Below are 14,482 nucleotides of genomic sequence, written 5' to 3'. Positions count from 1 at the left end.
AAGTTCCTGGCAAATAAGTCAGATTGTGCTCTGAGAGAATACAGAAACAAATGTAAGAAAGCTAAACACTGTGTAAAACTAGCTAAACAAAAGTCTTGGCAAGAACATAGAAAATAAATATGAAGAAGGTAGCAAAATATTCTCGAGGTTATTGAAGAAGCTTAGAAATGGAGGAAAGAGAGCTGTAAAAGGAGTTAGAGATGATAAAAAGTGACATGAAAATGGGAGAAAAAGATATCCTTTAAGTATGGAGTAATTACTTCAAAAAATTGCTAAATGAAACATGCAGTGATAGCACAGTGGTAAAAAACACTCAACAGGCATACAGTCAAAAATACATATCCATGCTTGAAGTAAATAAAGCCACCAAAGGTTTGAAATGTGGAAAGGCAGCAGGAGTAGATGATATTCCACCAGAAATGCTGAAGTATGGTGGCATAAAAGTCTTACAGTGGCTGCACTGCATAGTTCAGATGGCCTGGACAGAGGGCCGAATTCCCGATGATTGGAGTAGAGCTCTAATAGTACCCATATATAAAAAGGGAAATAAAACTGAATGTGAGAATTACAGAGGTATTTCCCAACTGATTGTTCCTGGCAAGATCTATGCAAGTATACTTGAGATAAACGGTTGAGAGAATTGTGGAAGAAAAGCTTGGTGAAGAACAAGCTGGATTCAGGCCAAATAGAGGCTGTCAAGATCAGATCTTCACTTTATGACAAATAGTTGAGAAAGCATGGGAATATAACAAAGATCTGTATTTAAGTTTTGTTGATATGGAAAAGGCATATGACAAGGTGCCAAGAGAGAAGCTATTCATTACGCTACAGTTATATGGTGTCACTGGGGCATTAGTCTTTATTTGAGTTGTAAATCAGCAGTTAGAATTGAAGGAAGTACAGGAGGATGGTTTAATGTTAAATCTAGTTTGAGACAAGGATGTACATTATACCCCTCTGTTATTCATTATCTATATGAATCACACTATGAAGGAAAGTGGTATTAAACATGATATCAGAATTGGAGATGTTAATGTCAGCTCTTTGCTTTATGCAGACGATGTTATACTTCCAAATAAATCCACTACAAATTTGCAAGATTCCCTGACTAAATTGAAAAACTGTTGTAATAGATATGGCATGAAGGTCAGCATTAAAAAGACAATGAAAATAGGTAGAATTGTTGAAAATGTCAACTCTGTTGTGAATGGGGAACCTGTGGAACAAGTAAAACATTTCAGCTACTTAGACACGATTTTTACTGATGATGGTAAATTAAATATGGAAATAGACAACAGAATCAACAAAGTTGGTATGGTAGGAAGTCAATTGAATAAATTCATATGGAATAAGAGAGAAATTAGTCGGAACACTAAATTAGCTGTATACAAGATGGTGTTCAAATCGCTTTTAACTTATGGATCTGAGAGCTGGGTCAGAAGTAAAACACTTGACCAAAGCCTAGAGACTGCAGATATGAGAGCCCTGAGAAAGATTAGAGGCATGAACGGATGGCATCAATGCCAATATCATATTAAAAACAAGGATATTAGGAAAGAATTTGACATTGTCAGCATCCAGGAATGTGTTAGCAGAGCTAATCTCAGGAGGTATGGTCACTTAAACAGAATGGGCAAGGAAAGATTAGCAAAACAGGTGTTCTCTGCTAGGTTGGCACGAATCGAATAAAATCGAATTTCAATATGAAATTCAATTTTGTTCTGCACCAGTGAGAAAACATCACTATCAACAATAACATAATCGATGAGACTTTGCTTATTCCTTGCCTCTTCTCTCCATGTGAATTTGTGCAGTTCCAACATTGTGTTATTACTAATACAATGCTGGAACATTGTGTTAGGAAAAAGAAAACCAGGAAGTCCTCTTAAACGATGACTTCTAAGTCTGGAACATGCCATGATATGCATGATGATGTTGGAACATTGTGTTAGTAATAACCCATCCATATCCTGAGCAGAAATCCAACAGGTATTTGCCATTATTATTAACTTTGCTCTCTCCTCTAAATTTTCCCAATATATTTTTGTATATCTGATAATCACTTCCTACTTTGCTATTTAAATCCACCATAAGGACCAACTTTTCATTTTTCATTGTGTCATTTGCTTTATCTAAATCCTCCAAAAATTCCTCCACTTCTATATTAGTAGAACCTTCTTTGGGACTATAGGCACAATTAAGTCTCATTGTCCAGTTCCCCATTCTGATATTTGCCCACATCACTTATGGTTATGTTAATTTGTCAAAGATCTGGAAGAGGGACATTCCTAAGACGACAATAGCACAAATTTCTCCAAATTAACTTCATTATTATCCACCCCATAGTGTGCATCTTATTAGTACATTAGTTCCTTTTTGGTTACAATTTGAACTGTTTCCATACAAATTTCATCAGAAGAAGAAATCATAATTTAAATATTAAACTTGCTAATATTTCATTGATTTTTCTAACCATCATCTAAGCACAAATTACAACTGTAAGTGCTGTGTGTCACCACCACACAATTCCATGCTGTGTGGTGGTGACACACAGCACTTACAGTTGTAATTTGTGCTTTGATGATGGTTAGAAAAATCAATGAAATATTAGCAAGTTTAATATTTAAATTACGATTTCTTCTTCTGATGTTTATACCATGAAGTACAGCTATGAATAACCAACAACTACTAGGTCTTCCTATACATATACAAATTCTACATGGAGCCATCATTCATAAAGCACATTAATTAGGTAAGTGAAATATCACAGCAAACTCAACAGAATTGCCTTCCTAAAAAAGATGCCAGAACATTAATATCATCCCAATCTGTTAAAAATTCAAACATTCTTTTGCTGAATTCATTCAGTGAAAGCCAAGTGTATTTACATGTGAGTGAGAAAAACATTAATTCATGAACAGATTATCAGCACCTGCAGCTGGCAAAAATCAGCACTGCCATCACTATGTTACAGGAAGAATTATTGAAATATTAACTTTTGATCAATTTTCCTCAAGGGCTCACTTTAGTGAGTACGGGCATGGCAAACCCGAGGTACCTGATGCTGGACCATGCCTTACTTCATGTAATATATATATGTTATATTATTCTGTAGACTGGTCCCTCCTCTTCTTTCTTTGCTTCTTTCTCCTCTCCTTGCTCCTTCCCCCTGATGCTATTAGAGTATTCGAGGGCTAGGGGTGAGTCTTTCCTATCTTGCTAAGTCATTTTGTCTTATGCAGCCACCGAAGGAGGCAAGCTAGCCTCAATAGGTGCCGGTCCCAAGCCCGGATAAATGCGAAGGTTGATGTCAGGAAGGGCATCCAGTCCGAAAACTTCAGTGCCAACTCAAACTATGATTATGAGTTGAAGAGAAAATGATATAAGGGCTAGGGCGTACCCCTTAAGCGACGCGCAGCCACATCGCCCTACAGCTGTGAGAAGTGGATGAAGGCTACCGCATCAAGGGCGGGTGCGGTTAAAGAAGCGAGCCCAGCAGGTGGAGAGGATGTTGCGAGTGGGAACACTGAATGTTGGAAGCATGACTAGAAGGGGAAGAGAGGTGGCAGACATGATGAGGAAGAGGAAGTTGGACATTTTATGTGTGCAGGAGACAAGGTGAAAAGGGGGAAAGGCAAAGGAACTGGGAGATGGATATAAATTGTTCTACTCTGGAGCGAATAACGAGGGAAGAAATGGTGTAGGAATTGTGGTGTGTGGTAGAATGAAGGGTGAAGTACTGGACGTGGGTAGAAGGAACGACAGGATCATGCGAATGAAATTGGGTCTTGGAGAAGAGCGGGTGGTCGTATTATGTGTATATGCCCCGCAAGTTGGTTGTACAGCAGAGGAAAAAGATGAGTTCTGGAACGTGTTAGATGAAGAAATGAGGGAATTGGAAGAAAATGAGATGTGATTGTCGGAGGAGACTTGAACGGTCACATAGGAAGACAGAATAGAGACTGTGAAAGGGTGCATGGTGGCCACGGAGTGGGAATGATGAACCAGGAAGGAGAGAGGGTTGTGGACTTTGTAGTAGCGTTTGATCTGGCAATTGTGAACTCATTTTTCTTCAAGAGGGAAGAACATTTGATAACATTTAGAAGTGGTAACAACAGCTCACAAATTGACTACATTTTGACTAGAAGATAACATCTTAAGGTTGTGACAAATTGTAAAGTAATTCCAACATATCAAGTAGCACAACAACACCGACTGCTGTGCGCAGACTTTAAAATAAGATCGAAGATAAGAACTTCTGGTTGCCATGGGATGAAGGCAATTAAGTGGTTTCGTTTTAAAGAGGAGAGTGTGAGGAATCGTTTTAGGGAGAGAGTGTTAGAGAGGATTTCAGATGGACTGGAAAGTGTACAAGATTGGTGGAAACATAATTCAAAAGTAATCCTGAGCTGTGCAATCGAGGTGCTTGGTGAGACATCTGGAAAGATTAGAGAGCAGAAGGAGGGTTGGTGGTGGAATAATGATGTACAAGTGGCAGTGACAGCTAAGAGGAAGGCAAAGCAGAAGTGGGATGAGTCAAGAGTGGAAGAGGACAGAGAAGTGTACAAAGAGAGAAAGCAAGAAGCCAAGAGAGTTGTGGCACATGCGAAGGCCATGGCATATCAAGATCTGTATGATCAATTAGAAACAAAGGAAGGACAGAGAAAAATTTACTAACTAGCAAAATGTAGATTTAAAGCAGCTAAGGACATCTTACATGTGAGGCAGATCAAAGATGCTGAAGGAAGAGTATTATGGAGGGATGTGGACATAAGAAACAGATGGAAAATATACTTTGAGGGACTTTTGAATGAGGAAAATGCAAGGACTCACAGAGGAGATGGGCAGCCTTCTGAGGGGATGGTGCAGAACATCAGTAGAATGGAAGTGACGGAGGCCATGAAGAGGATGAGGAATGGAAAAGCAGTGGGCCCCGACAGAATTCCAGTGGAGGCATGGAAGGCACTGGAGGAAGAGGGAATTGACCTGCTGTGGGACCTGTTCATGAAAGTTTGCCAACAGGAAAATATACCCGAGGAATGGAGGGAGAGTACTGTTGTTCCCATCTACAAGGGTAAAGGAGATGCACAAGACTGTAAAAATTACAGAGGAATAAAATTGATGTCCCACACAATGAAGATCTTAGAAAGGGTTCTTGATGGTAGATTGAGGGAGGAGGTGGAGATTGCAAAGGAACAATTTGGCTTCATGCCTGGTAGATCAACAACAGATGCTATCTTTGGGTTACAACAGATGATGGAAAAATATCGAGAGAAACAAAGGGAGCTACATCTGGTATTTATTGATCTGCAGAAAGCATACGATAGAGTGCCAAGGCAAGAAGTCTGGAGGTGTCTGAGGAAGAAGAAGGTGCCAGAGAAATATGTCAGGTTGGTGCGGGAAATGTACAGAAATGTGAAGACAAGTGTTCGGACCTGTTTGGGACAGACAGAAAGTTTTCAAGTAACAGTTGGCTTGCATCAAGGGTCAGCATTAAGTCCATTTCTGTTTAATATTGTGATGGAGGTGGTAACAGAGGAGATGAGAAAAGATGCACCTTGGACAATGTTGTATGCAGATGACATCTTGCTGTGTGTAGATTCAAGAGAAGAAGTGGAAACTAAACTGGAAAGATGGAGAAAAGTACTGGAAGAGAGAGGTATGAGACTGAGCAGAAGTAAGACAGAGTATATGTGTTGCGCAGTGGACGGTGGCCAGGAGACAGATCTGGAGCTGGAAGGAAATGTCATCAGGAAGGTGAGAGACTTTAGATACTTGGTTCAATAGTGGAAGAAGATGGAGGAGCTGAGAAGGAAGTGGGATGCAGGATAAAAGCGGGTTGGAGGAACTGGAGGGAGATGGCTGGAGTGTTATGCGATAAGAGGGTGCCGATCAATCTGAAAGGCAAAATTTATAGGACAGTAGTGAGGCCAGCTATGACATATGCTATAGAAACTGTGGCCCTGAGGAAAAATAACATCAGCAGGATGGAAGTAGCAGAGATGAGAATGCTCAGGTGGATGTGCGGTGTGACCAGAAAGGATCATCTGAGAAATGACTATGTCAGGGGAACAGTGAAAGTTACGAACTTTCAGGACGAATATGTGGGAAGAAGGGTCATGCAGATGGATGTGCAAGGAAGGCGGAAGTGTGGGCGGCCAAAGAAGAGATGGAGGGAGCTGGTAGAAGAGGACTTGAAGATGAAGAACTTGGATGTGGTGACAGCCCAAGACAGGAAAGTGTGGAGGAGACTCATAACAAACAGTGACCCCACTTAAGTGGGAGAAGCTGTAGAAGAAGAAGAAGATTAACTTTTGATCAATTCTATACACACATCTCCAAAACTGCAGCAGCTAAAAACATTTGCTGCTGCAGTTTTGCTCTTAAATATGAGTCCCAACTTAGTGTTTTGTCCAAGAACCATCACATGAAAAAATATGTAGCTCTTCAAATGCTTGTTTGTTTTGGGTTTAACCACCTTACCCACCATTATGGATGAAATACGTATCCGTATACGCTTCGTATCCATCATATATTTCAATGTAATATTAATGGTAGTACATCTTAATATGCACTTCGCATCCATGATAACTTTGACGTCTATAGACGTCTTGGCCGGTAGCGTGGTTAATAGCACAAGAACATCTATAAATAAGCAGCATGTAAAGGTCTAAAATCTGTATATAAAAATAATAATAACAATAAATAAAAATAACAATAATTAATGAAGCATTTCATAGAAGTATATTAGGTAATAAGTAAAATAACATGAACAAACAAAAATCAGTGTAGAAAAATAAATGCAAAAGATGGGAATAAAATAGATATTAAAAAAAGTATAAAAAGTATTAAAATTTATAAAACATACATATATAAACCAGGTTTTTAAAAGCAAACATATAAGTTAATGAATATAACTTAAGGCTCTGTAAACATTTAAAAACAAGGATATCACTCAATGAGTCTGATAAAATCTGCCAGAGTGCATAGGGTTTAAACAGATTATGAAGTTGTCTAAAATAATGACTGCAATCATTGCTGAAATGAGCACAAGCAATTAAAATATGAATACCAGATAGTCTTGCATTGTTCCTGAATAGGGAGGAGTGTGTAAGATGACTATGACATATGTGGAGTTGAGCAAGAAGAACAACTTACTCTGTTCAAACCAGGGGCGAATATTCAGGGTGTGCTAAGTGTGCCGTGCTCAGTCACTAAACAGCAATGGTGGACATTCAAAAATACATACACCTTTAAGTCCTTTGAAAAGATGTACAGATGGCGAAGCAGGTCACATTCTTAGCATTCTAGTAGTTTTAAACCACTCAGAAGATGAGGCAGGGTGAGCTCTGAGACAAATAGCACCTTGAATTTTGTAGCACAGGTTGCATAAGCCATGACAGCACACCATGTGATTGGTTATTGTGTCAACCAATCCAACTGAATGTAGTCATTTGTCACGAGTTGCTGTTTTTGTTTGCTGAGTTTCATCTATTTTGCGCGCATGAAGTGTAAACTGACATGGTAGGCAAGTTTTTATATATAATATAGATAAGTTTATAATATATAATTTTCGATAAATTTGTAACTTTTTTGCCTATATTTACAATGGGAAACAGTTTTGTAGTCAAAGGAGGTAAGCTTTGTCCTCCTCTTCCAAATTTTATACCTTTGAATAATTCAAATATACCAACCAAATAAAGTATGCTCCTTCATCATTATTTTCTAATATCCGGTATCTTAAAAAAAGGACATTGTCCCCACTCTGTGCAGATTTGGTTACAATTACTTGATAAATTAAAGCGTTCAAAAGTTATCCTACAATGTGCTATACACTCTTAAAACTTCCATACATCAATAAAAATGCAATCATATGTAAAACTACTGTGAATTTTGTAGCACAGGTTGCATAAGCCACAACAGCACACCTGACCGAAATGGACACGTGATGCCACTGGTTCAAACCCTGCATGGGCTAGACTGCTATAATTTAATTTCAGGCTTAATTCAGTAAAGCTTATTATTAGCCTCTATTCCAAGATGAGTGTCTGGGACAAGCTTTTATTTGATAACCCAGAGGTAATGTATGTATGGTACAGGCAGATGATGGATGTTTAAGAAATCATCTAGCCTGGTTATAGTATCTGCAGCTTCATTTCTCTTAATCCTAACATCTTGGAATCCAAAAAGAAGCATACATCTAAGTGTGGATTCTATAACCAAAAGAGGAGGTGTTGAATTTGAGAGAGCACTGGAGGATGTTCCTGTAGCTCTAGACTGATTGTCTGAAGAGAACTTTCAGAGTCTGAATATATTATGCACCTTCATAGTGATGCAATGTGATTCATTTTAGTGCAAAATGTATTGCATATAGCTCTGATGTAAACTTGTTAAACCCTAGTGGAATTTGTGCAGATATGTTGTCTAGAAAAATGGCAGAAGGTCCCACTAGGTCCTCTGAGTTTGAACTGTGTGTAGATAGGCATAAAATCAGAGTAATCAGTTCCATGAGCTTTGAAAGTTTGCTTATAGACAATAGTAGGAGTAGAAAATTTCAGTAGCCTGCTGAAAGAAAAGCTACATGTTGATATGAATGACTGCCACAGAAGAAGTGTGTTTGGTTATGTTTAAGCTGTGATGTCTACTGCAATTTACTAGAGACTGGAGAAAGTTTTTATCCACAAATCAAAGGTTTTGTGGATAAAGTAAAGATTCTCCTATTATGGACAAAACACACCTGGCAACGTGGGGTGGTCTGGCAGGGATTTTATTTTTGTTGCATACAGCAGAGATAGTTGACATCTAAGTTACAGAAGTGGCTCATTTCCCTTGACATGCAGACTAGAAATAGGTGAAGTGCAAAATGCTCCAGATGTAATTCTGATGGCTTGATGGCAAATAGTCTAGCCATAACAGTGCACTCTTCCTGGCAGAAGCATAGACTTGGGATCCATAATCAAGTTGTGATCTTATCACAATACACTCTACAAACAAAGCACCATCATTCTCCCAAACAGTAGAAGATGCATAGAATGTTCATTGCTTTACAGCACATCTTGTAAGCGCTGTATGTGAGGGAAGAAACTCTGTTTGCTCTCAAATATAGTCCCAACTTGGCTTCTTGTTCAAAAGGGATTAATGGCCATCCTAGTTGGAGTTCTGGGATAGAACAGAAGACCACATATGTGGAAAAGTGCATGCAAACTGACTTGTGGTGTGAAAATTAACTTAATTTCCAAGCTGTCTTTCTATGACTCGCATACTACATGAATGACAGAAAATGGTAAAGTCATCCAACCTAGATTGCATTACCTATTGTTGGAGGGATAATTCTGCTATCCCATTAACTATGATTGCAAAAAAGTGTGACATTTAAAACTGAATCTTGTGGGACTCCCTTCTCTTTATTATATGGTTGGGAGAGATCGGTTCCCACTTGAAAGATTTGATTAGATAATAAGTTTTGATAAAAAGAGAAGAGAGATTCCCTCTAAGACCAAAATGATGTAGGTTTTTCAGTATTCCAAATCTCCAAGCAGCGTTGTATAGTTTTCCATATCAAAGAAAGCTAATACTAAATACAAAGAATACTAAATGCTTACTCATTTAGCAAGGCAACTCTAATGAATGCCTGCAGCCTGAACTGACCAGCAATGAAATATTTTCAAAAGCCAGATTGTGTTCCGGAAAAAAAAAAAAAAACTCATTTCTTTCCAGAAACCATAAAAAACGAGCGTTAACCATTTTTTCCAGAATTTTGCACAAGAAGCTGGTCAGAGGAACTGGATGGTAGTTATTTGGGTATTCTGGATCCTTCCTTGGCTTAGGAAAGGCAATTATAATTGCTTTTTGCCAGGTATTCAGAAATGTGCTATCACAGAAAATTCTGTTGCAAAGATGAAACAGTTATCCATCAATGATGGTTACAGATCAGGTAATGGATATTATCTGGTCCACTAGATGGACAGCATTTAAGCAAAGCAGCTTTCATTTCTACTTTAGCAAATGGCCTACTGCATTCTTCAGTGCTGTTTGAAAAAAAACAACTGAAATTGTTAATTTTCTATTTTTCTTTCTTTTTTTTTCGGGGGGGGGAGCAAGGGCCACAGGATGAATAAGATGTTGCTGATGTTTTAGCAAAAATCTCCAAGTATGCTGGTAATCATTGTTGGATTGTGCAACCATCGTGCACAAGGATAGAGAAACAGTAGGTAGTATATCTACCCTTCATTTTCCAGATTTTGTCCCAGACTTTAACACTGATTGTTGTTCTTATAAAGGATGTAGATTTGATCCAGGATTGCTTTTGACTCTGATGCCAGATGAATCTTGTTTCAAGCTCAAGAATGTTTGAAAGCAATGGGATTTATTGTTGTTGGGTATCTTCAAAAAATATCCCCAACTTTCTTCTGAGTTTGTTTGGGTGCTGTGCAACTCCACCATAGCTTAGAGAAATGTGGGAAACCAGCTATCTGTTTTAGGAATTACAGTTGTGCAGGTAGTGTATAAGTTTGTTTTATACTATTATATACTATCATGATTCACTGTATTTTCCATTGTTATATATTTACTCTTCCTTATATAATTTACTTTCCTTATGAATTTACCTCTCTACAATAACTACAAGACTTATAAAATTTCCCTGACTCTAATATCTGTATCACTTCTTACGTGTTCATTCTATAACGAAAGCAAATTCTTTATCTCTAGTCGAGTCCTAATTTTACTCACGTGCTTACCCTGACTGTTAAAGATTATTCCTTGCTAAAAGAAACAAATCCTCTAATTTCTTTCTGGGGTCGTCTCCTCTTCAGATATTGAAAAATTTATTTTTTAAAGCTGCGCCAGCCAATATCTTAGAATACAGGGGGACTTATTCAGGGAGACTTTTCCAGACCTTTGGTGCACATAGGTGAATAAATTTAGTGCTTAAACTCAAATTAAATGCACTACTGTGGCTAGGTAAATTCTGGTTTGCAGTTGTAACCTCTATAACAACATGTTATACCTTTCTTTCAACCCCCCCCCCACTATGGTTCAGATTAATGAGTGGTAGTTTTGGTTTGTATCACAGGCAAAACTCAGGTATAAAAGAAAAAAACATATTTATTGGAATCTAAATACATAATATACACTTAGACCAATCTCACTTTTAATTAGTTCAATGACATGTTAAATCAAACTTTATCAAGCCGATTAATACTCTAATGCATGAACAATAAATCCTTCTTTTGAGTTAGAGATTTAACACACATAATATACACATTATACACTTCTAATCAATATTCTACCTACTGTGTTAGTCTTGCATATTAAACTAGTTACAATCATCTATAATCATTCCAAACAATTTGTCTTATGGACATTAGCCACTGCTAAATAATCACTTAAAGTTCTTATATACTGTCCATACTCGATTATTACATTACAATGATCTTTCCCTTTTACCGACTAGGTAATTATACAACAAAATCTGTACTTTACCATTACTTGGGGCAGAATCTCCAGGTCTGTCTGAACTGTCCTTTTTTGTTTGAATTACCTTTCGTTACTTCCATAAGCCTGCGTCCACGTGATGGGTCACTATGGTCATCAGATTAAACTATTCTCGATCTGTTTTGGACCATCCTCGTTTCTAGCTGCCAGTTCATAATATACGTCCATGATATTATTCTGTCGGAACTTTCAGCACCTTCCGATATCGAACTATCGCCAAGAAACACCATATCAGGAACTACCGGTCCACGGGAGAAGTCAACTCATCATCCAGCAAAACAGGCGAAAAAAGCCTTGAGAAAGGGGTACAAACCCTTTTTATTCTCCCTTCACTTCCCCCCCTTTTTAGCACCCTGTTACTACCCGTGATAGCGCCCTCTTACTTTCCTTTCTGCGATCTTTTCCCGCCCGCTACTTTCTTCGTCTGCAGCAACTTCGGCACATCGTGAGATCATAGCAGCGTCTTCCGGTAAATGAATGTGTATCACTTTCCGAGATTGCCAATGCCTCAGGTCCGCCCGTGACCTTTGGACTAATGTTTACATCTAATTTACCCATTCATTGTATACATTTCATATAATACTAATGCATTTCATATAATACTAATTTATACACGAAGTTCTTTACATGGTATTACAATTCTATTAAAAGGAGGTAATTCTATTTCTATTTACAGTTAGTACTTTATTTCTTCTGCTCGAGTACAAGTTTTTTCTCTCAGCTGATTTTTCTGACTTGTTAAATCCTGAATGAATTGTTTCTTTAATAAAGTGCTGTCATTCAGGATGTAACACCATTGTGATATCCATGATGGAGTGCATGGTTGCCCACAAAGATGGATATCATGAGAAAGTAATCATGACCAAATAGATTGTCAGATTCTCAGTTGAAGAGTGGAAATAGTGAAGGTGAGCAGATAGTTAAATTTATAGCAGTGGATGTTTAGATTGGCATCTGGAAGAAGATGTTGCTTCCAGTGCATAGGAGAGAGAGAGATTATTGTTGTCAAACATATGCTCAACAACTGATGTTTGTTCAAAACACTACTCCCACAGAGTGGTGTGTCAATTTAAATCTCACGTTAGGAAGAAGATTGTAAATGCAGAATACCATTAATCGTTAATACAGTTCTGATTGAGAGTCAGACAGCAACTGCTTCTATTGAGTGAGACTTGATGGAAAATACCGATAATATGATAAAACTGGAAATTACAGTCCTATCAAGATTGTCTAAAACATATTAAGCCAATTCATCATATAGATGAAGTCAAGTTCCATATGAAAAGCATGCAGTATAAATTTCTCAAAATATTTTTGATGAAAAAATAGCATGGCTGGAAATTTTCATTTGAACTCATAGGGTTAAAAAAAAAAAAAAAAAAAAAAACTTACGTTTACGATAAACTTAAAAAGGCAAACTTTGCACTCTACATATTTAAGAAAGTAAAACTTTGACAGGATACAATACATAAACATTCCATGCCATTTTATAAACAAAGATTACCTCTTTTAATTGCTGCTCTCTGTTTTGAAGTTTTTCTCTCCACATTTGTTCTTGTGCTTCTACATTGTTTTGGAGTTCTTTTAAAATTCCTTCCTGCAAAAATCAATATTTCAGATTCTAGATCCACTTCCCAGTTGATTAATATGTATAAATACAAGGTTCCAGAAATAAAACTTAAATCTACCAGCCAGGTAGTAAAAAAAAAAAGTTTACTTTCCCAACTATCGGTGTACTTTATATCAATATTGTTGTAAGTGATCACCAAAAAAAAATGTGTTGACAAAACAAAGTAATCCATTCTTCAATTCTCGATATACATTACATGCAATTATACTGTTAAATTTGTGATCCTTGTAAACTTCATAAGAGAATTTACTTGATCACAATTTAACAAGTAGAAACATTAATGAGAAAATAGTGCTTGCATCTAGGTATAAATGAAATAAATATATTGAAAAGAATAACTGTTAACTAGTATAAGAACATTGATTGTATAATATTAGAAAAATGAGATAATTTACAGTACTTAGTTATAAAAGTTTTGCATGTAAAAGGCATGCTTGTTATACACTTGAAACAAGAGATTGTAAGTTATGCTAATTCTTAGAAAAATTGGGTGAGCTGATAGAGTTTGATAAAGCTGACTCACAGGATTACCTAGAATTGAAGTAAAATCCAAGGTCACGGTTCCTGATTTAGACACTGCCACAGGTCAGTTGCGTGCACACAGCCCACCAAAGATGGAAAGTTCAGCAGGGAGATGCAACCTAACAGGTTACGATAAACATATCCTAATGTGGGGGGGGGGGGATTTATTTGCACGAGGTGCCGGTAGGGTCATAATATAAAAGGGTTAGGAACCCCCCCCCCCACACACACACGCAGGGTCTTTTGCCAGTTTTCATTTGGAGGTTACCTTATAAGTTACTGAGTGACTGTCAGGAGTCCCCCCTCCATCCGACACGACATGGAATATTAGTAAGTGGGATTTTAGGTCCCGTTTTCCTACCATCGAGAACAAAGGACGCCACATGGTTGGGAAGAAAGGTATTTGCTGTATACTAATCCAACCCTGGTCTAAAGGAAGGAGATCATGAAAAGAAATTGTGGATATCCTCATGGCAAATCTGATGACTGCAGAACAGCAGATAGATCGTGTTTCCTTAGAAGAAGCCTGATATGGTGTAACCGAGGTGGCCCTCATGATCCGAAGTACCCCAAATGTGTCCCACTACAGAAGGAATATTACTTCAGGAATCGAAGACAAGTAACGTCTAGAAGGACTTCATCAAACGGTATTGTGAAAGATTTTATGTTAATTTAATATGATTGTAATTGTAGTTCATATTACTAAGCAATTTGAAGGACTTGAATGAGACTTGATCTAGGACTTTAGCTCACTTGATAGTATAGAGAAAGAGGGAACTAGTTTATCAACATTACTGAACCAGCGATAGTGTATATAGATATTAGTATATGTGA

At 37.6% G+C, this 14,482-nt stretch overlaps 1 protein-coding gene across 4 annotated transcripts in view; it reads right to left on the bottom strand.

Moving 5' to 3' along the window:
* The window catches only part of LOC150102363 (uncharacterized), a 445,051-nt gene that overhangs the window by 203,945 nt on the left and 226,624 nt on the right, over positions 1 to 14,482 (bottom strand). For all 4 annotated transcript variants that reach the window (XM_090398788.1, XM_090398787.1, XM_090398791.1 and 1 more), the window contains exon 13: positions 13,001 to 13,093. In XM_090398788.1, the coding sequence (XP_090254914.1) occupies positions 13,001 to 13,093 (93 nt within the window). The remainder of the gene's footprint in view (positions 1 to 13,000; positions 13,094 to 14,482) is intronic.

Source organism: Typopeltis vanoorti, chromosome 10 (assembly GCF_054136105.1).
Source record: "Typopeltis vanoorti isolate ZY-2024b chromosome 10, IOZ_Tvanoo_1.0, whole genome shotgun sequence".
Taxonomy (NCBI): Eukaryota; Metazoa; Arthropoda; class Arachnida; order Uropygi; family Thelyphonidae; genus Typopeltis; species Typopeltis vanoorti.
Note: the sequence above shows the minus strand (reverse complement) of the source record. Positions and strands in the feature narration are given on the sequence as shown.